General features: G+C 36.6%; 3 protein-coding genes across 6 annotated transcripts in view; 2 read left to right on the forward strand and 1 right to left on the reverse strand.

Annotated features, from left to right (window-relative positions):
- LOC147158132 (regulator of G protein signaling 18) overlaps nt 1–6,300 on the forward strand; it is a 13,834-nt gene extending 7,534 nt beyond the window's left edge. For both annotated transcript variants that reach the window (XM_086062393.1, XM_086062392.1), the window contains exons 5-6: nt 4,950–5,116; nt 5,815–6,300. In XM_086062393.1, the coding sequence (XP_085918519.1) occupies nt 4,950–5,116; nt 5,815–5,985 (338 nt within the window). In that variant the 3' untranslated portion in view covers nt 5,986–6,300. The remainder of the gene's footprint in view (nt 1–4,949; nt 5,117–5,814) is intronic.
- Nucleotides 350–23,616, reverse strand: atat1 (alpha tubulin acetyltransferase 1). 3 transcript variants are annotated; one of them, XM_086062381.1, is made up of 14 exons: nt 23,199–23,616; nt 22,387–22,447; nt 21,195–21,286; nt 20,826–20,883; nt 20,609–20,722; nt 20,121–20,222; nt 18,571–18,616; nt 16,897–16,971; nt 15,255–15,462; nt 13,612–13,697; nt 13,246–13,324; nt 10,881–11,158; nt 7,579–7,649; nt 350–426 (listed from the first exon to the last, which is right to left on the reverse strand). In XM_086062381.1, the coding sequence occupies exons 1-14, from the start codon at nt 23,288–23,290 to the stop codon at nt 376–378; spliced, it is 1,413 nt and encodes a 470-aa protein (XP_085918507.1). In that variant the 5' UTR covers nt 23,291–23,616; the 3' UTR covers nt 350–375. The 3 variants fall into 3 exon arrangements, with proteins under 3 accessions (XP_085918507.1, XP_085918508.1, XP_085918509.1); XM_086062383.1 differs by lacking the exons at nt 350–426; nt 7,579–7,649 and adding an exon at nt 17,554–17,590 and having other exon boundaries at nt 10,979–11,158; XM_086062382.1 differs by lacking the exons at nt 350–426; nt 7,579–7,649 and having other exon boundaries at nt 9,189–11,158.
- A 1,010-nt stretch (nt 23,617–24,626) lies between these two features.
- The window catches only part of tnfa (tumor necrosis factor a (TNF superfamily, member 2)), a 40,001-nt gene continuing 38,227 nt past the window's right edge, over nt 24,627–26,400 (forward strand). The window contains exon 1 of the mRNA XM_086062398.1: nt 24,627–24,726. Within this exon, the coding sequence (XP_085918524.1) occupies nt 24,646–24,726 (81 nt within the window). The 5' untranslated portion in view covers nt 24,627–24,645. The remainder of the gene's footprint in view (nt 24,727–26,400) is intronic.

Consider the following 26,400-nt stretch of genomic DNA (forward strand, 5'->3'; position numbering starts at 1 on the left):
TCCTCAGCGGCTCTACTACATCCACATGGTTGTGAAGATCAATGGAGCAGTTTCTTTTATTTTCTTTTTTAATGATTATTCTGGTAATAATATTCCAGTCTCATTGAGGTAGTAATTGTATACTGATAATCAAAGCCATTCTTATTTATTCTCTTCTTCGGACTATAGGCCGCTCTGGATCACGTTTGGGAGGAAATTTATTTTACAAAAATTGAAACCAAGAAAAGTAGAGCTCAGACAAGCACCTGACATCCCTGTTCCCTAATCCTGTTGAACAAATTACAGTTGGGTTCGAAACGTCTGTTTGGAACCACGTTGAAGTTTTTCTTTTTAGTTCAAAATGGCTTACCTTAACTTGAATCCTGCGTCACAGCCCTACATGAAAGCCATGTATTTGCCAACTTGCAAAAAAAAGTATAAGAAGAACTGGAAGAAAAAAAAGGAAATAATGTAGTCATTTCAAATATTGTTTTCAATATATGTTTTTGGCAATGTATCAAATATGTCATTAGTTTGCTCCCACAGGATTTACGAGGATTTGCTATTTACGGCACCAATAGTCGCAATAACTGACCAAGGTTCCACTTTTGGCCACAATGTGACGCGGGATTCTAGTTAACGTCAGACATTTTAAACTACAAAGAAAAACGTATCCGTAGTTAGAAGCGGAAATTTTGATTCCAACCTGAATTCGTTTGCTGCTGTCAACAAGATTAAGGAATGGGGATTTTGGATACCAGTCATTTATTTATATTTTTTTCCCATTTATTTGTTTATTTTAAAAAAATGGGACAGAATATATTATTGAACAGTTACAAATGTAAATATCTATGGGATTATAGCCGTTTGACTAATTTGCATCCCTTGTCCCATTGGCAGGAAAGTGTCCAAAGTGAGGAGGAGTGGAGAGAGTAAAAGCAGTAAAAAAAAAAGTGAATACATAAAAAAAAAAACATAAACACTATTGCTATCACAATAAAGTGCTTAATTGAATTGCATTTCTATAACAAAACAGAGATAGTCAAACACTATAGAGGTCTAATTCAAATCGCACTTGAGTACAAATCGCAGGACCAGACAAACTATTAACTCATTCAAACCCAAAAACATGTAAATACTTTTTAAAATACTTTGTGCTTCACTCCCAAGAGCGCATTTATAATTTTTCTTTTTTCTTTTTTTTAATGCAAGAGCGAACAGAAGGCTTTGGTGCAGCTTCTGATATGAAGAGGTGGCTTAAAGCAATGGTTGTTATTACAAAAAAATGGCCATCGACAAGCTCTTCTTGCCAGCGGGTTTGTGAATTATGATGAAACTTAGCTATATTCTAATGATAATTGCTGCAAAATGGAAACCGATACAAGTGTACTTTTTTCCTGATCAAAGAAGAGACTCTAATCTTTCTTTTAGTAGGTTCCATGTTTTTATAGCAATAGAACACAATATTCTGTGGACCTTGCAAAATCAGTCAAAATCCAGAACCAAGGAGGTTGCTTCAGTAAAAATGGCTGGGAGTGAATGAGCTAAGAAAGTGTGATTTAGAGTCTGAAAAATACAGTAGATAGAGAATTCTCCAGTCTGACATTTAACCGAGTTTAACAGCAAGCGAGCACAGTCTTGCTTCCTGACTTTTATCTGATTACGACAGTCACTGAAGTGATGTTGACATTTCATGATGTGACAGGTTATTGAGTGTTGTGTAAAGCCAGAAGAGCTAGAGGACTTCCCAAGCCAGCCTGCTGCTTCTATGAATAGAACTGATAGTAAACACCAACACTATTATAAATTGCTGTAGTAACCCAGTCTCTCCAAAGGCTTTTCTTGCTGCAAGTTGACATAGGTTATATAGTCCTTGATTACATTTCTGTCTCCTGGTATTTCCAACATTGTCCATCTTATAAGATCAGTATTAGAAGTCAGGACAAAACTAGATGGGTTCTGATTCAACCCTGTGGTTACAGACAATATGCACTGCTTTGATTCCCACTAAAATGTCACTTTGGTGAACACTAACTAGTAACTATAACTAAATACTAACCACCTATCTAAAGCTAATAATTGTGGTGGCTGTGAATGAAGGTGCCATTTTTAGTAGGTAATTATCATTGTAAATATTATGGAGGACCAAAACTGCCAAAATTAAAAATAAAGAAATTAATTATTTACTAAAACTAAATAAAAATGGATATAAAAACAACAATATATATATCCATAAATAAGTCCAACCCAAGGCACGCTTAGAACCGCCCCTCATTTAAATAACATTTCGTCCTGAAAGAGCGTTTGCAGCATGAAATAAATAAATGTGAGAGCAGAGCGTTTTTATTTATTGATTGATATTTAATTCTATTTATATAATTATTTTTCTATTTATTTCAACTTTTTTTTTTATCTCGTTTTTTATTTATTTTATTTTTGAATTTCTACTTTCAATTATTTATTTTGGGATATATATATTTTGTTATTTTTATTTCCATTTATATTTCTTTTTTGTATTTGATTTTTGAATTATATTTTTTATATCCGTTTTTATTTTCACTTTTAGTAATTTATTTATTTAGTCATTTATTTTTAATTGTGGCAGTTTTGGTCCTCCATAGATATACCCAGTTTACATTAAATATTTTAGCTATCTGGTTAAAAAAAAGTATACAAGTATACAACATAACTGATGACGTTTTAAGGACAAAGAATTACAGAGTTTGGCTAGCCGTGTGTGCCTGCATGTGTGTCTAGTCACATTTAACGTTTAACACTTTGCAAAGTAATGTACGTACCGGTACATTCCATTCAGCTTCTTTTGTTATGTTGACCTTTAGTCACTTAGCATCTTGTACTTAGACATAGACGTGTGTCCCACTTTCCTTGCTAAGCTACAACACATTAAGTTCCATTTCTGGTTCTGCACTGTATTTGATTGAATGCACACATTTATATTTTCAAATGTCTGTTGAGAAATAGGGTCAGTTTAGTTCATGTAGTAAAATGGCCACACCTTTTAACAATATCAGTGAGAACATACTGAGACCTCATTAAATTGCGTCATGAGTTGTTAACTTCCTTTCCACAAGCATTAATCATTACGTTATGGAGAAATTATTGGCCGGTTGTTGATTTTATTTCGCTGTGACTGTGTAATGTCTTCACTGGAACTATGGTCTTTTTTAACCACGTGTATAAAAAGCCATTCCGTTTTAACTGGAAATCTAACTGTCCCGTGTTGTGATAAGAGCCAGATTCCACAAGCTCATGGTAACTAAAGCTTAGCCATAGACTTAGCTGAACTGAAGTTACAGTATGCTTCACATAATATCACAAAGACAAATTGAGACAAGTCTTAGCTTCTTCTTTTCATAAAAGTATTAACCCGCAACATTGTGGGAGAGTTAGCGTATAAGCACACATGTGGGAGGAGTTAGCATATTTTCCTAGCACACATCCTAGTTGTATGTAAGCCCAAATGTCGGAGAGTTAGCATATTTTCCTAGCACACATTCTAGTTGTATATTAATAATTATTTCATGGTCACTATGTTGCGGTGTTTCATGAATTTCTTTTATCTGTCAAACTCACCCATCAAAGTTTGGTGGTGGGCAGGTCCTAACACCTGATTGGTCACCCTGCTCACCAAGTCAAGGCAAATCCATTTCAGAACAATAAATTGATGCAGAGTGAGTAGCTAGTGAAAACAATTCGATAGGCTGGGTGGCGCTATTGACCTCAATAGGTGCGTTACAATTAGACTCAGATTTACGCTCTCATGAGGTGCTTTTTGAGACATGTTGAAATGGAAGTCCCTTTTCCTGTAGTCATGTGACCCCGCCCGGTAAAAGGAAGAAAAGGAAGGCGGAAGCACAGGGCCACTCGCTTTTGTGTCGGAATTGTTTCCTGAGGGGACAAATCTTATTGAGCCAAGGCTGCCGCGGCTACTATTTATTCCCGTGACGTTCATGAGGAGCCATTAGCGTGACGTGACCGCCTACAAGAACCGCGAGATCTCGCGAGAGTCGAGGCGGGTCTTTACGAGAACTACGCCTCAGAAGCAAATCACTCTTCAATGGAAACACCTACAAGTCAAAACTGTACTTTAGCTAAATGGTAGAAATATCACTTTTATTTTTATGTTGGTTTTGCACAACGTCCGCCTCCCAGTCCAGAGGACGTGAGATCGAGTCCGGGCTTTGGCCTGCTTGGGTAGAGTTTGCATGTTCTCCCCGTGCTTGCGTGGGTTTTCTCCGGGTGCTCCGGTTTCCTCCCACATTCCAAAGACATGCATGGCAGGTTAATTGAACACTCTAAATTATCCATAGGTGTGATTGTGAGTGTGGATGGATGTTTGTCTCTTTGTGCCCTGCAATTGGCTGGCAACCAGTTCAGGGTGTACCCCGCCTACTGCCCAAAGCCAGCTGGGATAGGCTCCAGCGCCCTCCGTAACCCTTGTGAGGACAAGCGGTTAAGAAAATGGATGGATGGATATATATATAGGTAATTTAATTAATGACACATTTATTTGATCGGTTTATTTAATTCCATATTTCTTTAATAAATGACACATTTAGTTGTTTCCTGACACCTTTATTTAATTATTTAATGGTGTATTCATTTATTTAATTCTGGCACTTTTGGTCCTCCATACATCACCTCAGGCACTTGTGACTTCTTATCAACGCTAAATGGGAGTTCTAACATGCTCACTATGACTGTTCGCTGTATCAGCTGTTTGAAGTTGAGCCACAGCTGCGTCATACTGGGTGGCTTGTCGTGCTCGATACTCACATAACGAGCTACAAGACAGTTCAAGTAGAGACGGGAGGGTCCCAATGGAGTGTTTGCTTGATATGCCCTAATGAGGCTTGATGCATTGTTCTATCAACGCTGTTATTGTTAAAATGTATAGTACGACCGGCTAAGTTAAACTCGACTTATTTTTTTTCGTTCTCTCATCTCAGCTGGAGTTTCAGTGTTCGGGACTTTCCTACGTTCCGAGTTCAGTGAAGAAAATCTGCAATTCTATCTGGCCTGTGAGCAGTACAAACATTCGTCCAACAAATTCAGCTTGCAGAGGAGAGCAAAGGACATCTGCACTACCTACATCCAACCTGGTTCACCTCGGGAGGTACATGCCCACTTTTATGGTCATTCTAGCTACAATGACTGACATAAGTCATTGTTTTTCATACCATCCAAACTCAGGGATGGTATTTGTTTTTGGGTAAATAGGTATGGAGGACCAAAACTGCCAATGTAAAAAATAAATACATGAATGAATAAATAAATAAATCTAAATGAAAATACAAAACACCAACTATACATATACACACGCACACACATAAATAAAAGTAAAAATAAAAAACGAGATTCAAAAAATAAAAATAGATAAAAACCAACAGTGGACAAGATAGTTGTCCATTGATGGAGTCCTCCATGCAAGCTTTTTTTTTTTTTAAATTTTGACAGTTTTTGTCCTCCATAGATATACCCAGTTTACATTAAATATTTTAGCTATCTGGTTAAAAAAAAAGTATACAACATAACTGATGACGTTTTAAGGACAAAGAATTACAGAGTTTGGCTAGCCGTGTGTGCCTGCATGTGTGTCTCGTCACATTTAACGTTTAACACTTTGCAAAGTAATGTACATACCGGTACATTCCATTCTGCTTCTTTTGTTATGTTGACCTTTAGTCACTTAGCATCTTGTACTTAGACATAGACGTGTGTCCCACTTTCCTTGCTAAGGTATTTGTTTTTGGCAATGTATCAACTTGATGCACATTAATTCCTCTTTTCATCATTATGCCGTCTGTTCTTCAGGTGAACATAGACAGCAAGACCAGAGATCTGACCATCCAGCTGCTGCAGGCTCCCTCTCACACATCTTTGTCCCACGCACAGAAGCGCATCTACTCACTCCTGGACCAAGACTGTTACCCCCGCTTCCTCCAGTCTACCGTCTACCTCTCTTTACTGCGAGAGGCCGACTAGCAGCCGCATGTGTATTGCATGCAGAGACTATGGATGCGGTAGTGATGGCCTCTGGTATTCCTAGGGGAGTGTTGGAGCCACATTGCAAAAAAAAAAAAAAAGTCAAGAATAATGTTTTAATAGTAGAATAATAAATTAGTATTATGAGATAAAAGACATACTATTATGAGAATATGATGATGATGAGAAATCTGTTGATATTACATGAATCTAGCTCTATTTTAATTGGTTTATATTTGTAAAAAAACAAACAAACAAAAGAGATCATTTTTGTTTCAACATTTGACCAATCTCAAATAAATTAAACTGCTCACACTGATGGTTATGGTGATTTTCTAAAACATTAACTTTGTGGGGGGGGAGTTGACAATATTCTCAGCAGTCCTCAACTTAGCGCGGAGTAACTGGAGCCTACCCAAGCTGACTTTGTCCAAACAGCAGTATACTGTTTGCCAGTCAATTGCAAGGGCACGTTACGTATAACTATTTTTTGGCAAGGACCGTGTGGAAGTACCAGTCAACAGTTTTCGCAGACTGGCAACCATTGAAGTGGGGTTGCTTGTCTATATTCCCAATAGGATGCCACAACACGTTGTAACAATTATTTTCCATCTGAACAGTGGTAGGGGACACTTATTATGGACAGTTGACTAGTATTCAATTAGGCCTGACATTCATGGTTTTGTAATGTAGGAGGAAGCTTGATTACACTAAGAAAACTAATGCAAGCACAGGGAGAACATTACTTTTTGTCAAAATATTTTTTTTCCCACAGTAATACTACACCTTTATTATTGTAATATTGAGAAAGGTAGATGTCTCATTCCTAATGTGGAAAGTTGTCTTTCTGTGAAGCTCAATTGTTAAAAAATCAAATCAAATCCTTGTAAGCAGACCCAGAAGTGGCCTAATTCCAACAAGATTTTTGGAGTTTTTTGTTTTGTTTTGAGTGTTTTCTTTTTTTTGTGTCTTGCTTGACTTGGTTTGTGTGCTCAGTTTGAATTGGATGTTGAAGTTTGAATTAATGAAGAAAGCAAAATAAATATTTCAACAGGAAGTGACCCATTTAAACAGGAAGTGACCTGATTTCAACTACTACTACTTCTACGTAGTCTATTGCATGCGGCTTTCCACTTTGCAAGAGCCAGCCAGCAGTCCCATTCAAAATTTCCGCAGAAAAATTTCTAGTTTATTTTGAATCTTTTGCAGATTTTTCTTTTCTTTTAATGAATTGTATACAAATTTGAATGACAAATGTATGCAATTGCAGGATTTAGGGATCAGAATGATGGGGTGTACTTTAGTGCTGATTTATTAACGTCTATAAAATTGATGTGCGATCAAATAAGGATGAGTTATGTTCACGTGTAGGTTTTGTTTTTAGTACTGTATATCATTATTGCATTATTAGAATATTGGGCTAATTTAATCTAAAGGAGGAAATCAACTCAAAACAACGTCACACTATAACGCTAGACAAACATTCACATGTGTACACCTGCTGAATTCTGAATTGTTTTGTGAAGCTGTTTTTTCTTGGGAGAAAAATCTGTGAACAATTTCCATGACCCGTGCAAGTGCGCAGCTTCTTACTTTAATCATCAAACTTCTTCCGTGTCGGCAGGTAATGTCCTCACTCGCTCCAGTAAGCCTTGGCCACTTTTCTTTTGCCGATGGAGAGGAAAAACAGGTTCAGTAAGAGTATGTTTCTTGGTGAGAATCCTGAGCAAACCTACTGTGAATTCAAGTGTAAAGCTAAAATAACATATTATTTGTAAGAATTAGGAATATTTTCTCAGTGACCTCTATCTGGGATAAAGTAACCAGGAAAATGTAATGTTATTCAAAACTAGAGCTGAAAATAATGCTTCATTCACTAAGATAATGTTCAATTTGATTGTTATTGTGGTTTGCAAATGTATACAGCTGCACAACATCATACCAACAACTGTTTCCCATGTCCTTCTGTCAAAATGTGAGGTGCATCTAATCACATACACTTCTTAACTCAACTTAATTTAAATTTAGCCACTGAACCATTAGTCTGCTCAAGAATGAGTCATACTGGAAAAGCGCCACAGGGCCTGTGTTTGTCTACTGTCAACTTGATACTGGCTGAGGAACCAAATGAGTGATGAAGGCTAGCTACATTTGTGTGACAAGATGTTTGACAAGTATCTGACTTTTACATGATAGTGAAGAGAACTTTTAGGAGCATTTTGCAAGTGTTTCTGTGAAATGCACATAATTTAAAGATGGAAAACTACTCAATCTAAACATCTGAAATGGATTAAGAAATGCTTTGGCTTGACAATCATTTCCAGCTCTTTGATGTAACGTTAGGTCCAGAAGTATTTGGACAATGATGACATTTGCCCTCATACACACCATCATGATGAATTTGAACTAAAATAATTCAGTTGTGATTGACCATTGAATATATTCCTCCCAAATTGCTTATTTCTACTTTCACTAATATATTTTACATATAATAAAATATTTCACTATACACTCAGAAAAAATTCAAGCCTAACTTAACATTTATGTAATTTTTTTAAATGACAAATTCCCACTTAATTAAAGATAATTTTAACACAAACCTACCAAATAAACCTTATAATTGTATGTCAATAATAATTGATAGTCATCTATATAAAGACACTGATGTACTGCAAATAATTTCTCTAATTTTCACTTCTACAACATTTCTAGCAAATCAATGTTTTACTAGTATCACTAGTGAGCTATTTTTAGAACAGGCCCACGAGAAACTTGTGGTCTTTGCTGGGCAACATACTGACTTAAATTTTTAATCCATTGTAGTCATGCATTAAGGAAAAACAAAAATCAAATACTTCTGGACCTGGTCATGTATGGGCATACATACTGTAAAGAGGATTCAGTGGATGAAGTGCCTCAAGGATTTTTTTGATATATGCCTTGCTCATGCCGATAATTGATGGACAGTGAACTGTCTCGCTACAAACGGTGCCAAATTCCACTTTTCTTGGGTTATCAACAGTCAATTATCTCGTCCCTAAGTCAAGTCCTTACAGGCTTTTGTTTACATGTTCTGCGACATCTGTGCAGAACGCAGGAATCGCCTGAGACACTGCCAAAGGAAGCAGAGTTTAGGTTTAACAGCGGATAAAAGTAAATACAGAGTAGTTCGTTTGTATTTTAAACTCTCACAGGACAAGTACTTTCATTTAGCATTTTATTGTTATAAAAACACAAGTAAACAGTATAAAAGCAAGCATCACTTGTCATCAAACGGTGTTTTTTGTGTGCAAGTTTTTAACATTTAAAATGAGTTCCATATTTTTCCCCTTGTGTGACAATTTGAAATGTGTGACTTGCGCCCGTCCATCTTGTCATTCTGTTATGATGACATTTGATAAGCAGCAGTTCCACATGCTTGACATGTGTAACTAAAGACCGTCTTGACTCAGCTCAGAGCGGAAGTGGAAAATGTTTGCAATATTTATGGTCTGAACTTTGAAAAAGCAGAATGTGTTTTATGTTCCAAACTGGTGCACACACCCTGTGCAGAGACTCAAAGAAACACAGCTGCACCAATAAATGAGCAGTGTAAACCAGCACAGTTTTTTCCCCCACTGGTTGAATGTCTCAGAGTGCCTCTGGAGTAACTAGAACAAACAAACTTGATGTCACAGTCATGGCTGTGTCCTGCTGCTTACTTGCAACAAAGTAATATGTATAATATGTAATAATTAAATGATCTTTAAAGCCAATCCTATATAAGTGTGCTAACTGTGAGAGGGTGTAAGACACTATACTTTGAACTTGATAAGAAGAAAGCTGCAGATTGTCTGTTAACAATATGAAAGAAGTTTCAATCATGTCAGCGAGAAGTGGACCAGCAACATAAGTGAGTGATACTCTACACGGTCGACTAGACTAGACGCAGGGTAAGTCAGAGAGTCAACTGGCTGATGTCTACCCATTTTTGCTCCATCAGCTAATATTTTCCAAATTGACGTCTGAGGAAATATCCGGTAAAAATATTTGTACTTCTACTCGTCAAGTACATTTCAGAGTCTGTACTTTTTCTTTCTTTTTTTTTCTTTTTTTTAAACTTTTACTTGAGTAATTAGTTTTAGTGAGTGCTTTTACCAAAGTTTTTTGTTTTTGTTTTACACAATTGTACTTTTGCTCAAGTAGAGAAAAACTTTGGAAAATGGTGGATGGGAAAACGAGGCTGTTGTGAGTGTGCAGCAAATTCTTGAATTATTACTCAACATTTTCCTGAACACATGACTCAACACAACACTGACGCACACCTCTGACTTGTCTTTTCTCTTCTCACCATCTGTTTACACTCTACAGAGAGGGACTGAAAACTGGCTCACACACATCTTTAATTGTATGGGAAAATGACTTTTTGTGGTCTTGAGCAATTGGAGCTCATTTGTGACCACAATTTGGATTTATTATTATTTGGCAAATAATTCATTATGGACATCTTTCTGAACAGTGTTTTGTGGCTTCCATAATGGATTTTTCAGCACGAGTGGTGATCACAAAAGTCACGTTTCGGATCGGATAGTTTTTCGGATCAGCAAAAAAAAATGCTAACAGCTAGCTGCTAGCCACTTACATCGGAGACTTCTGTCATATCATACAGTTTTCTTAGCATCCTAATTTAGCGATTGAATATGAGTTCTTGATAGTGTTGTGTTGGTGATGTTGGTCGCAACTTTAATGTCTATCAAAACTACTTTAAAGAAAACCTAAACCTCTAAAAGGACAGTCTAAAATCCTGTATCAGTAATTTGAGAACTAATTTCACCCCAAATTGCCAAAATGCTCACATACATGCAACTTACGTGATCCAAATTTGGACACACCCAACTATCACCACGGACACGTACCCCTGCTTAACAGCAACTGCTTCACGTAAGGGGCAGAGCAGCAACCCTTTCCCACAGTCCAGGACCAGCCATTCCTGCTTGCGTCTCGCTCTTTCCCCAATAAATGTCTCTGACTTTCCAAAAGGACTCTCCCTGTGCTCCCAGGACCATTGGGAGACTGGAGTTCGTTTTTCACACCGGCCACCTCAGCATCTGTTTCTAGGCGTAGTTTTCTGTTGTTGAGGAATGTCGGCCCGCAAACGACATTGTCCTTAGTTGCAGATAGAGGTGAAAGTAGCCTAGGGTGAAGGAATGTGACAGGTTCACATTATTGGTAGGAGGAAGGTGAACAAGAGATAAGAGATCTTCAAAGATAAGATGAGAGCTGTTTCTCATATTTAGGCTATTTAGCTATACAATAATTTTGGGAAGAAATGTTTTACAAATAAAGTGTGATTAAAATTTTTGAGAGGCAGATGAACCGCTTCATTACATTTTTGCTATTCTCATTACCACTGTGAGCTGTCACCAACATCTTACAAATGCAATTATGCCATCTAGTGGCAGAAATATGACCTCAACACAAATCAATAACACACTCGTTTACAGTACAGTACATCTTTTTAATTTTTAACTCAATTATGAATTATGATAAAATGACTATCAATGGCAAAAAAAAATTCAGCCATATTTCTATTAGTTTAACATTTTTTTGCACTTTTAAGTTAACAAGAGTATGAAAACATTCTATTGTACATTTTATTGTACATTTAGAACACATATAGTTTGCGATTAATCGTGAGTTAACTAGTGAAGTCATGTGATTAATTACCATAAAAAATGGACATCCCTAATATATATATATATATATATAGTTTGCATTTATTTGGGTTTTGTTGTTATAATATTCTGTGATGATTTAGGTCTCTATAATCCTAATATTACTTTTCCATATGGTTTCATTTGATAAGAAAGCACTGTTTTTTGAAATCTTTTGAATGTATACGAAATCGTAGAAGATATAGTGATAACCTTGGTATAGTAGAATAATAGGGTTTTCATATCCTCTTGTTTTCATAAAACTCAGTTTTCCAATTTATTCCCCATCTATATTGTGTCCCGGTTTCATATATCTGATCAGTTTTCATAAAAAAGAAACACATGACTCAGTATTCATTTCCTGCACGTCGTCTGAAGCATTTCATAAGTTATTTATAAAGTTTTGAACATGGGGCAAGGCATATTTAAGCAACACATCACTTCAAAAGTCAGTACTTCAAAATAAAAGCTGACTATAATAATCAAAAATCAAATAGTTTGAGCGTGACTGCTAATTCAGCCACCATAGGGCAAAATAAATTGTGATGAAACTCTTATATTGGTGTGCTATTATTTTGAAGGCTTGACTTTCGACAGGATGTACGGCAATGAGGTATATGCCACGGAGGAGGCGGGTTTTCAGACTTCCTGGTTTGTTTCCGTTTCCTGTTTGTGTGGGCCACGTCCCAGTTCTTGCGCTTCTGGCTTTGTGCCCCTCTGTTGCGTGTTCCCATCGACGGGTGCGAGTGTGTAGTGTGTCTGTCTCAGTTGTCTGCAGCATTTCAGAAAGTTGAGACGCCCTGCAGGGCTCCCACCAATGGGCGGTTGGGGGGCGCAGGGGTGGGGGTGCGAGTGTTGGAACGCGGCCATCAGTGGATGGAAACGACGCTGATGTGCGAAACCCGGAAGTCGGAATCCCGTGGCATCTACCCCATTTGTCCAAGTGTTGCCAACCAGACAAGGAAGCTTGTTATTTCCCAGATTTTTTAATAAAAGCTTGCATTGTGTAATACACCTTGCTGTCTGTTGAACTATTTTTACAAGTTCCTAGCGCTGCTCCAGACTGACCCTAAATGGTGGTGTTTTACCCTTAAAATTCTCATTTACTTGCGCCAGCACAGCAAATAAATTTGCTTTAAAAAAAATCTTATTGTTCAATATTTTTTTCTGATAAACTTGTGCTCCACACTTTAGCCCATTTTTAAAATAAGAAAATGAATGGAATGAATGTTTACTTAACAAGTAATTATACAGTGTGTGCCCTTAAATCTTCTACTTGCGCCTCTAAAATTTCAGGTTCAGGTTTTCCTAGTTAAAAAAAAAGAAAAAGCTCTTTATATTTATTGCATTGTTTTTTTTATGTATAACTATATTTATTATCAATACAATTTATTTTTTGTTAACATTTTGGCCATCTAGATGGTATAATTGGACTTACATTATTTCCTATGGGAAATATTGTTTTGGACTTTTCTGAATGTATTAATTATACAATCATAACCCCCCACTTTTCCATATGCTTTAACCTCGTGTTTCCTGATTGTCCGAGAGACAAAAGTGTAAATACCTGCTTTGTAGTATTGGCATACTCGCCAACCTCTGTGCTGCTGTACGTCCCATTATGTGGTCTTCCGCTAAACTCAGACCTGAGGAGGTACACGTACAGGTACATGAGGTGGTAGCAGAGATGTCTCACTGTTCCAGTCAAGTGAATAATTTTGGGACATTGACGCAATTCTAATCTTTTTGGCTCTGAACACCGCCACAATGGATTAGAAATTAAATTAGCAAAATGATCTTTTTATCTGCAGACTTCCAGATTTAATTTAATGGCATTCGGATTAAAAACAACAACAACACACAACATAAAAAAAAAATTCTTTATTTGTCTACTATTGTTTCAGTCGTGTTTTATGTCTTTAGTGAACTTTACCTTGCAGAGATCTTCCCAGCATTCCCAAAGATTTGGTGTCCATGTAGCGACTGTACAGACCATCTCTGGCAACTTGACCCTGTTGGCTAGGAAAGAAAGGCAACAGCGACCATGGGAGGTGAAAGAAAAAAAATATAGAAAATAGGGCAAAAAGGTAGGGGGAAGGAATTAAGTGGGTAGATGAAAGTGCCAGTCAAATGACAATGGCAGTAAAAAGAGAAACAACAAAAAAGAAAATCAAGATGAGCAAAAACACAACATACCATAATAAATATAAAGCAGAACCAAGGCTGGGCATACAAATAGGATGTCACAATTAAATAACATGTAAGGAAATGAGATGGTCACAGAATAAAAACTGCAAAAAAGCTTTCAAGCAACCACTGTTTGGTTGTAAGTCATGTGTATAGTATTGATTGCTGAAGCACCAAATATTGAAACACTGTACATTGTTTTGTGGATTAGGAAGTTTAATGCATTCAAAAATGAAAAAGGCAAAATCAGAGCAACCATATTTCTTTCTGTTAACCTGATAACCTTGTTTTACAAGGAAAAAGGTGAGCTTTCCATGATCACAGTGTTATTCTTCTAACCCTTGCAAGTGCTCCTTCTCCACACAGAACCGGGGCTATTCTATTCTACTCGGACACCTCGGTCTTTCCTTTAAGAATGACAAAATGGCGCCAGTCAGAAGGTAGTCAATGGAAACCCAGTTGAGATCTATTAAGGGAACTATTCAATTGTAAGCATATAATAATGACAGTTGGGAAAAGATGAGGCAGTGAGTAAATTAATTTAAAAAGGGGTTTGGAAGAAAAATAGGGTGGGGTAATGAGTGCACAAAAAAATGAAGGAAGAGAGACAGAAAGAAGCAGAAGTTGAGTGTACGTAGACGAGGCTCTTTGTGCAATATAACATCTCCTTGTCAATGTTCAGCATAAAAAATGGGACCCATTGCCGCCCTGCTTGACACTCAGCATTAAGGGTTGGAATTGGGGGGTTAGATCACCAAATGATTCCCGAGCGCGGCCCCTGCTGCTGCACACTGCTCCCTCAGGGGATGGGTCAAATGCAGAGAACGAATTTCGCCCCACTTCGGTGGGTGTGACAATCAGTGGTACTTTAACTTTAACTCTGTAAACACACGCATCTGAAAGGATAAACGTGTGCCAAACCAAAACATATATTCAAGGAATCTTAATCAACCTGAAGTTGTACAGTGGGGTTTAAATTCTGTGAATGCCAATAGCCTGATTATTCATAACGCATGTCTTCCCTTTAGTTTCACTTATGTGGTGCAGCTTGACTGGCAAAGACAACCAGGATAGAAAACAAGAAGCTACTGCTGTCTGAAATAAACAGTGGCTAATCTCTTATGGATTAGTATGGATATTGTATATCCCCTCTCAATTCCATTTTCGCTTACTACATTTATGAAGTAACTGGTTTAGTCCATAGTGTTTTATCGCCTTTTTTCCAGATGGATTTGAGAATTTGTATTTTTTTTTTTTTTTAATGGTCCTAGATTGGTTTTGGTTGTCTTAGATTATCACACAGTTGCATTTCCACTTGAGAGGCCAGGAGCACTTTCAATGCTGACCTGTGTACAAGCAACCCATTCCGGCAGAAGTTTGTGTGTTTACCTGGTGCGTCTTTCCCGGGCTCGTTCGATAAGAGGAAAGTTTGGGCTCTGCTCCCGGTGTACCACGAGTGCAGACATTATGGCGGCCTGAGGGCATGCCCTGGTGGGGGAGGATCCCACACTGAGGGAGTACTGGGAGGATGCCAACCGCTGGGGAGAGTGGGGAGGGCCAAACGGCCAGGGAAGACTCCTCCGCTCCTGATGCACTGCTGTTGAAGAAATTATAATTATAACCTACAAAACAATCACATTACTAGCTTGGCCTCTACTTCTGGTGAAAACCAAATCTCCAATGAATGATGGGCCAAAATAATTACTGATTTCTAGAAATGTCTCATCAATAAGCTTTGCCTAAAGCAGCGGTTCTTAACCTTTTTGGAGGTACTGAATGTCCTATGCACATTCACCGAACCCTTTGATTTTTTTCATATTCAAGACATAGGTATATGATTTACTGGTGAATAAAATGAAAAGCGAAAGTAGCCTTTTTATTGAATCTGTCTCTTTTTACCTTGAATTCAGAAAGTGTTGTGTTTTTGTATTTCCCATCTCCATGCAGGTTAAGGAAGTGCTCCTTCAGTTTTGCTAGACAGTCATTTGTCCTGGACTACAATTGCTCAACTTGACATTGCAAATCATGCAGTTCGGACGCTGACTCCCCTCCTTAGCTCAACTATTTTTAAAGCACTTTTAAACCAACCACCACTGTTTTCTTAGGATGGACAGGTGCAGGGGCAGTAGATACAATAAAAACAGAAGAGGCCCTAGAATTGAACCCTGTGGAACACCATACGTTCCGGTATACATGTGAACTCAGATTGCAGATATTCGTTCGACCACTTTATTTTTTTATTCAACATTATTAGTAAGAAGGGATTATAATAATAAAGAAATTGCACGACGTACCATCACAACAACTAAAAGTTGACTACTGGGTGCACAAAATTCCCTGCCGCACAGATACGCCAAGCAATGTAGCATGATTACCTGCAGCTAATGCTGGCCAATCATGACTCATTTGACTTGGGTATGTCTTTGGCCTCCTCCCTGGGGTTCAATCAAATCCAGGGTAAGAAACACAGGCCTAAATTGAAGACTTTTTACCACAATTACCAATTCAAAGCATATTAACTAATTTGCTCCCCAAATCGTATAAATACGTTCTATTGTAAATATGACCATGGTCCCAAAAATGTATTTATACGTTTGCTAATGTTTGTATGCTAGGGCATACAGAAGGCTTTGATACAGCCTCTGAATTTAAGAGAATGCTTGAAGCAATGGTAGTTATTACAAAACGGCCAGCAGGTGGTAGCAGAGTATAAGAGATCAGCCAAAGGCCATGTTGCAAAAAGCTATTTTCCCCACTGTTTTAAACGGATTTGTGAATAATGATGACACTTATATATTCTATATATTCTAATGATAATTGCTGCAAAACTGAAACAGATAAATATACTTTTTTTCTGATGAAAGAAGAGACTCTAATCTTTCTTTTGGTAAGTTCCATGTTTTATAGCAATAGAACACAATATTCTGTGGGCCTTGCAAAATCAGTCAAAATCCAGTACAACAGTTGCTTCAGTGACAATATTCACAAGAGAACACAATTTTGTTGTAATGTAATGGAAATAGCGGTATACCTTCTCTCTCCATTATAGAATAGGGTTTGATCTCGCTGTCTGGCTTTTTTAGGAGAACCGTTCTGAACTGGGCCACTGTGGAAGAGAACACATTTAGAACCTTGAGTATTACATTACAAGATAACATTTGACTTTATCTAAGCTAGCCTGGCAAATATATATATATATATATATATCTAGTAGTTGAACCCACCTTACAACAGATTTTAAAGTTTGTCATCAACAAAGAGCATGGCTAGCCTAGACACATTTAAAATTTTGAAAAAAATAAAAATGATAATACACATTGGAGTTGAACAGAACAGTTGATCAGCAATCCAAGTCGCACTCTTGTCACACACAGCGCTTATAAAAAAAGAACCTAAAGGCCAGTAAATAACCTGACTTTAAACTGTATATTAGGTGGTCCACAGAGTTTAGCACTGGTCTAAAAGGCTGAAGATTTTCTCAATACTAACTATTTGAACAGGGGCAGTGTCAAAAATATAATATTACTGCATATTATTACCTTAAGTAATAGCAGTTATGCTTTCAACAGCTAACACACATGGCAAAGAGTGGAGAAGGGAAAAGAAGTGCAATGAAAAAAGCAACAAGTGACATGGGTCAAGACACTGGGGATGTAAGAGAAAAGAAAGAGAATAGAAAAGTCCTTACAAAAAGCCGTACATCCCCTGATCCGTCAGAGCCGAGCCTGGGAGAATTTAATGGAAAAAATGTTTTGGAACTGGAATAAAAGTAGATTAGCTCTAATGGGTTCATAACCTTTTTTTTCATCTTGTACATATACATAGAAAACTAAAGGATATGCTATGATGACAAAAGTAAGTTAACTTTTAAATGGTATCATGCAAAATATGTATATGAACATCATGTGAACACAAATGCACCAAACATGAGGTTGATTTAGACTTGATAAACTTTACCGGATAAACTCCAAGTAGGGCAAAAAAAAATTCTCAAGTTTTCTTCACAAAATAACAACATTGATTGAACATTAAGTATATTGTGTTTGTAGTGAAAGCAATAAAATATAGGTAAAAAAAAAAGAAGGTGCAAATCATTGTATTTAGTTTTCATTGACATGTTACACAATGTTCCAACTTTTTTGGAATTGGGGTTTGTAAATTCCAATAAATCAAGCACCATTGCACATGTACTTTACAATGTTGGAATATTGTGAAGAGTTACAAAATAACCTGGTGCACACTATTTCTAATAGAAGAACATCACACGGCTGCATTACATTCTAGATTTTTATTTATTTTTTGCACGTGACCTGCAGTTTTGGTAGGAGGATGACGGCACCAGGAAAGAAAGAAATTCTGGAGTGGGACTCAAGTTAAGGATAATGCCATATTTCTAAACCCTAGATGAGGGAATTATAAGGAGTGCATGCAACTGTTTGTGCAGAATATTCTCCGATGTGTTTAAGTAAGACACATGAATGACTGTGAATGTGAAATCTATTTTTTGTCATAAAAATTGGTGTAACTTGCCTCCCAAGCACAATATGTTGATAGCGTTAGAGCAGCAGTTCGGAAAGTGCAGTTAAGAAGTCAGACCGCCCAAAAATGGAAAGAAACCTTGTAACAACGCTTAGCAGAAAAGACTGACAAAGAAATTACTCTAAGAAATTGAAACATGCGTCAATTAACAAAAAAAAAAAAGTACCTGATTTGTTGTGGAAGAAGCCATCAAATACAACAAAGTTATTCACCTAGGAGCAAAAAGAAGGCAACATTACTAAAATGGCAGACAAGGTAAGATAAAACGTCACACAAAATGTTCTCTCCGATTCATCTAGCAGGAATACACAGTACTTAAAATAGCTTCAAAAATAATAAAACTAGCCGTTAGTACAGAGAATAGAATCTATTTTATTCCCATGAGTCGAAATAACCAGGATTTTGGAATGACAGACCTTCCATCATTTTGTAAAATAAAAACAGTTGGCTGTAGTACACACATATTCCACTAATAGTTACCCTATTGGTTGCAATGGCTACTGCAACAAAATAAAGAAAGCTTTCGTCAGCAGCAGACCATTGCTTTTGCAAACAATTAAATAGGACTCTGGTCAAATGCAACCCTGCACACAGCAGCCGTGCCAGTATCGCCTTATATTCATCAGATCAAATCTTTATTTCTATAGCACCTTTCATAATTTAAGAGCAACACAAGGTGCTTCACTTAAAAAAACATAATAATAATATATATATATTTTTTTAAACCCAACCAATTTCCTTCCACCCCCAGTAAAATGTGGTTCCCTGGGATGCCCCACACAGAGTAGGTGCAGTAAAAAATAAAATTAAAAAATCATTAATGTATAACGCATGGCTGCAGAGGCAAGGCTGAGCACAGAGCAAACTGAAGAAACGCCATCGAGTAAGGAAACACTGAAGCATAAAGACATTAAAATAAAATTGAATAAAAGCATATACTAAAAAGTGCATCTAAGTAAGTAAATGAAGAGCACTAAAAAAATCATATAGATAAACACTATAATAAATGTAACAAATAACAGCATGCTGAACAATAAAATAGAATAGAGTAAAATAAATGACAGATAAGAAAAGTATACAAGACTAAAAATAAAACGTTATATAATTACAATAAAATAATAAGATATACAGATTTTATTTATTTATTTAAAAAAATAGATAAAATAGAAAATAAGTTGTAATCGATATTATATTCATTCATTTTTATATGACGTAAATGCCAAACCACTAACAAATAAATTAAAAATAATTGCTACATTAAACGTTTATACCGTAAATACATCACAAACTATGATCTCCGAACAGTTTAATATAATTTGAAACTCATTTTACATTAGCCTTAATAAAAAAACATTGAGGATATGATCTAGACATTACACTTAAAGTGTGAATGTACATATATCAATTTAGCAACTTTCTTGTGACTTCTTACAATTCCTAGGCTAAACTTAGCTCTGCCTCACCATAGCTCATCTCTACTTTTCTGTAAATCAAATACAAAAATACAGTAATCTTACTTTTCTATTAGATGGGGCTTAGGCGCCATCTTGTGGCATCATTTTGGCATTTCAGTAAGTACACAAAAACATTAAGAAAAGGAAAGTTTTTCACCGGAGAACGATATGATAGATTAAAAATAATAATAATTTGTGATTAGGTGAATTTGTAATAGTGAGAGGTTGCAAATTTATATACACAGCAAAATGCTGGCTGTACCTGAGGAACACTTTGTGTCAGGCAGTAATGCTTGGCCAGGAAAGACAACAATTTTGGAGAAGGCCTGTCATATGCCATCAGCACTGGGTCTATATTCTTGTCCTTTGAAGAAAAACAGAAATGCCACTTACGTCATTGACATATATTATGAAACGACTTCATTCGTTGAGAAAAAACAAACAGTCAAAAAGCTGAACAAGAGTGCCTAAATTAGTTTCCACTCAAAATTTAGGCCATTTTACAATGACTGACTCATCTTGACACTACATCTTTTCAAAACTGATAGTGGGTGATAAATGACAAATTAGTAAAATAGCACAGTTTTACTGGTATGTAGGAATTCCCAATTTTCTTATAAAAATCGTATAATAAAAATACTCTAGTTTGGGAAAGTGCTTTATAGTGGTGTTTCATCACCAACTTTGTCTTTGCATGCAAACTCAGATTAGAAGTGACAAGGATTTCCCCACCACAGAGTATTGCATCACCTGCAACATGAAGTTAAATAGCTCCAATCCGTATCCGTGTCTCTGCAAATTCTCAGATATGAAGAAATCCAAAACACATAGTGGCTCTGCCTCTACGTGCAAACCTTGCTGGTCCTAGGGATAGAACACGTCAGGGGGCAGTTAGACAGTTAAAAAAGTCAATCTTCATGTTATTGTAATTTGATGGAAGAAATGGCAAAATAATAAAGAGACTCACTAGCAGAAATAACTTCTTGTAGCCAACCTTGAGAAATCCCACAATTGTGCCACACCCTCTGTCAGGAAGAAAGATAGGGGTTAAAGGGTGAGCTAGTGTGGTGAAACTTTTCTCTCAATGTTCTGAATTGGGCCGATGGGACAACATTGCCACACATCTTATTATAAAGCTGTATGAATGCACACCATTGACACGGCAATACTCTGCTATGGCAAGAATAAATAGAGAATAAAAATGTAATCTGTTCCACCTCTAGTTGGCCAATTTACCGGGAATATTACACTGCATGACTACAGAAAACCCAGAGACAGTCAAAAACATGAGTTGCAAAGACGTTGAGAGCTGAAAAATTAGCATAATATGATATACCCTTTGCTTTCTCCATCCTTCATCAAGTAGAGTTGATGATGCTGAGACTGCAACTTGGTAGCACTTGTGATAGGTTTGGTTAGCTTTTGGGCCTGTGGACAGAGTGCACATACTCATTGTTTGTACCATGGATAAATGGAGGTGACTGAAAATGGTTTTATGACACAAATCTCCTGCAGAATGATAAGTCAACAGTATTCAACATTTGAACACATAACACATTTTAAGGTCATAATGTAAAACTACAAGGGGGAAGAAAACATTCTGTTAAGTGCCCTTAAAAAAAATCACATCATTCTTATAATGGAAATATACCTTCACTTGGGATGTACTAATTAATGTAGCTGTTTATGCAAGCAGCTGGAGAGACTGCATTTTTTAATGCTTACATGTGACCTTGAGCAGGATGTGTAGTCGTTAAAATCTAACACTCATATATAATTACATTTGTTAATGGATGGATGGACACGACAACTTTTTCCCTGCCATGCATAGCAAAACACAATGCGAATGCGAGTATTTGATATGCCTCTTAAAAATGTTAATAATTGTTTATATAATAAATAGCTTAGACTATAAATATGCCACAAACTACTAATTTATTACAAAACAGGGATTTGGCCCCATTTTAGGGCATTCCAGAAAAGAGCACAAAAACTAGACACAAATACAGTGATGACATTCAGAAAATACATTTTCAAAAATAGTTAGTTTACATAAATCTACTTGCTTTTGTAAAGTTACACTTGATGGGTAGGCAGGAACACCAGTGACCAACCATTAGGATGTAAGGATTTAAAAAGTCACATTTTCAAACACATGCCCCCGGCTCTATATGAGATTTTAGTTTTTTTCAAACTTGGAGAGCTAACATAAGCTTAAATTCACATCATAGATTTTTGTTAATATGGTGAAAGGAGACAATTTTATAAGGCAAATAGAAAAATAAATGACAGAAATACTACTATTAGTGTAAGAGAATATTCTAAAATTCTAATACTGTATATCTAATATTCTATTCTATTCTCGATCCTGAGGCAATCCGAAACAAACAAGCAAACAAACAAAATTAATTCTAGTTGGCCTCAGAACAATCACATTTAATAGAGTCATCTAGGAAGAGAGGAGCATATTTTGTGGAACATTACTATCTCAATAGCCACAAGACTCTTGACCTGATGATGAGATTCACCTTTGCAGAGGCTTTCCCCAGTTCATCAATAACAGTGTCTATATTGGATTGTAGATCTGGCCTGCAAAGGACAGACAAATATGCATCAATAAGTGGAGGCAGGAGTCATCATCATTGAAATATTATCGTTCAGTTTCATCTAGAAAGCACAAATTTACTTCATACATTGTGCAACTAAAAGAGGAATGTCTAAGTTCTTAAATGGACAACATTTTGGGGTAAAATCTGTAGGATTTCAAAAGAAACTACCTTAAGATGTCCAAAAACACATTCTTTAGAATATGTTGTACGTGTCCTTATTAGTCTAAACATGGCATTCTGATAATATTGCGCTTGTGTAAGTTAAAAAGCAAAATTCACCCTTTAAAAAAAACACACCAAAAAAACCCCACATCTATTTCAGCCATTTTTCCACTTGCTGTCGACTGAAAATGACATCACAGTTGTTCAGGCTGGCCAATGAAAAAATAATAATAATAATAATCGCATATTAGTATTTATAAATCTAAATGTGGAACACAAAGTGTCCCAAGAGTGTAGCAAGTCTGTAGACAGTGCTAATTATATCAAGGTACGTTAATGTACGTCTGTAATTAGACATGCCAAAAAAAAAAAAATACATAATAATTATACTACAAAACACACTTATTCCCAGACATGCAAATACACAATAAACAAAGTGGCTTCATCTACAGATGGAAAAGCACGCGCTAAATGAGTGGTTTGGTTTAAACAAGAAAGAGATAAGCGTATGTTTTCATTGCAACTATGGTCACTAACAAATACGAGGGTTAGAGAAACAGTAGCTTTACCTTTTCGAAGACACGCGACCCTCAACAAGGTTCTTGTCCAAAATGGAAAACCTCTCAGAAAACAAGTGGTTAACATTAAAAGGGAACTCCATAATGTTTCCTTTCTTTCTCTGGATTATGTTTTACAGTACAGTGCATCCAATCCAAGCAGCAGTGCTCTTACTGCACAAGCAGGTGCCGCCTTGTTAGCTAGCTAACAAAGCTTCCGGCAACCTAGCAGATGCTTCGCTAGCAAAAACAGTAGCACAAAAGTTTATTTGTTGTTATAAATCAGGAAAAAAACGCGTCTTCTCTGTAATGCAAAGGCAGGACACAGCCGTCTAAATCAACGGGAAAGACTGTTTAATTTTTAAATGTCAAGGCACCTCCATTGTGTTCTGAGTCGCAGAGCGATGCATGTACCGTAATTCCAATAAAATCAAAAATAGCGCAAACAAAAGTAGCTAGCGCATCTCTCTCTCTCTCTCTCTCTCTCTCTCTCTCTCTCTCTCTCTCTCTCTCTCTCTCTCTCTCTCTCTCTCTCTCTCTCTCTCTCATTTCTTTGATGGATGTTAAAAGATTTTGTAGATTTGTGTCTACATTACGGTAAAGACGTCATAAAGGAAGAACCAAACGTTTCTTCTTTCTTTCATTTAAAAGACTAATTGAAGACAAATATTTTAACATGCATAGAAGAAAATGATGCTAATAATTGAGAAGGGTTCAGAAAATGGATGGATGGACTGTCTGGAGTCTGGACAGTTCAGTTAATATATTGGAACTCATTATGAAGACATGCTTTATCAGTGAAGAAAATCAATAGCACTGTGCAGTATAGGCTATAGCGTTACTTTAATGGTCAGAAAACTGTAAATAAATTGTTCTCGGGGAATAAGGCGCAAACGTATATTCAGAATAACACAAAACAAATAATTAATTCGATATATTGCATACACCCAGAGATATATGCCTGCAGCCCACTCTATACATACATCGCCTTTTCTGTTCCAAATTTTGTATTCAAAGGCACAAAGAAAATTCAAAGGACAACTTTGACATTCTTCTATTTTAACATGCTAAAACAATCCATCAGTAGGCCTATTGGTAAAGAATATATGTGAACCAATTATATAGTGTTTTATATGTTTGTTTGTTTTGGTGGAAATATGTTATATATTTATTTAACTTAGATTATTTATTAAATATAAACAGGTAGATGATAAACCAAAGTAATTTTTTTCCTTCTCCGGATTCTTGGTGGCCTGCTGCCCTAGAGCGATAGATTTGTTATTTTCTTAGAGCTCCACATGGTGGTGCTGCAAACAAGTGTATGAATTTAAACCACAGACAACTGAAGTGTAGGATACGCCCCCATTATCATATTACGATTTGATTTGTTAACGATAAAACTATTTATAGTCCTACTGCATAATCAGTAGGAGACATGTCGACGCCGAATGTTTAATTAATGCCTTTGTTTATTCATTTACTCGTGGGGATGATGAAGGTGTTGTTAAAGGTCATGGCCCTCCCCTTGAGCAGTTTAGAGGTATGTTTTGCATGCATAATTTGTGTAAATACAGGATGCCATATATATATGTTGTAGCGCAAAGGTGGGCATCGAGGGCCGGAGTCCTGCAGGTTTTGCAAGTTGCCCTTCTCCAATACAGCTGATATATGATCAGCTCATCAGCAAGCTCTGCATAAGCCTGATAATGATTCTGTTGATTGGAATCAGCTTGTGTTGGAAGTGAGAAACCTCCAAAAACCTGCTGGACTCCAGCCATCGAGGACCGAGATTGCCCACCTCTGATCTAAAGTGAGTGATTTTTTGGTGCATTTTTCCCTTGGATATCATATCATTGGTTAAACTTTTCCATCTAAATGAATGGAGGGTACTTTAAGATAACACTTTTCCATATAAATTTCAACTTGCTTCAAAAATTCACGCCTCCCGGGTTCACGTGTTCTTTTTATTCATTTATCTTTCAACTAAAATGAATAATTTGTAATTTTTACAATTTATCTTTCAATTTACTTCAAAAGCATTCAGCTATTATCATTCAGCTTTCAGCATTTCTGTAGAAATTGCACTTAGTCTAGTTATATGAATGTGTGTTTGTCTTTTAAATGAAAATGTGTTCTTGTCTAACTCGTAGCACATTAATCATATTACTGTACTTGCGGCCATAGGTGCTTGTGAGAGGCAGTTTGACCATCATTGAACCCTAAAACAGTAATACTGAAGCCATCTTTGGGCAAAATTGGTAGTAGGCTAGGAGAGCCAACCTTTTTTCCCAAACTGATCCGATGGTGACTAGTTTAGTCTCTCTGCTTCTGAGCTAATTGAGCATCTACATTATCAGAGTGGATAATCTTGTTAATAAAATGAGACATTGGTGTACGAATAGTACTTGAATTTCTTGCCAGTTGTACATCCTAAAGAGATTGTGTAGATCAGTGGTTCTTAACCTGGGTTAGATTAAACCCCAGGGGTTTGGTGAGTCAGTTTCAAGGGTTTGGCAGAGGTCAAGACACACACTCAACTCCTGTCGCTGGCCTTGGGCCAAAGATTTGTACCTCCAAAATTGTCACTTTTTAGGAGACCCCAAAATAGGCACCTTTGTTCAACCATTAACATTGCATCATCAAAGAGAGAAAGACATTTTTAACTCTTTAGATTGGTCAATAATTTGCCCCAAAAAATAAAAATGACATCAACACGTATGGACTGGCCAATATAAATTTTTGAAAAAATATGAAATTTGCCATATGATTCGTGATGATAAGCTATGATTGGCTGCAGTTGATCACGCTACATTGCTTGATTGTGGTGAGCTCAGTAGTCGACTTTGTGACTGTTGTGATGGTACGTTGTGTGATTTTTATTATTATTATTGTAATCCCTTTCTACTAACGAGCAAGCAAGTAAAAAAGAAAAGAAAAAGAAAGTGGTTGGAAGAATATGTGCAATATCACTTCACATGTATAACGGAATGTATGGTGTTCAATTCTGGAGCCTCTACTGTCTTTTTTATATTTGCTGCCCGTGGGTAGTAAGTAATCTTTAGAAAATAGCGGTAGTTGTTTTAAAGTGCTCTATAAATATAGAGTTTGTTGAGTTGAGTGATGGGAGTCAGCATCCTAACTGCATGATTTGCAATGCCAAGTTGAGCAATTGTAGTGCACGACAAATGGCTATCAAGCAAAACTAGAGGAGCAC

Source organism: Leptonotus elevatus, chromosome 19 (assembly GCF_054856555.1).
Source record: "Leptonotus elevatus isolate MCC_2025b chromosome 19, RoL_Lele_1.0, whole genome shotgun sequence".
NCBI lineage: Eukaryota > Metazoa > Chordata > Actinopteri > Syngnathiformes > Syngnathidae > Leptonotus > Leptonotus elevatus.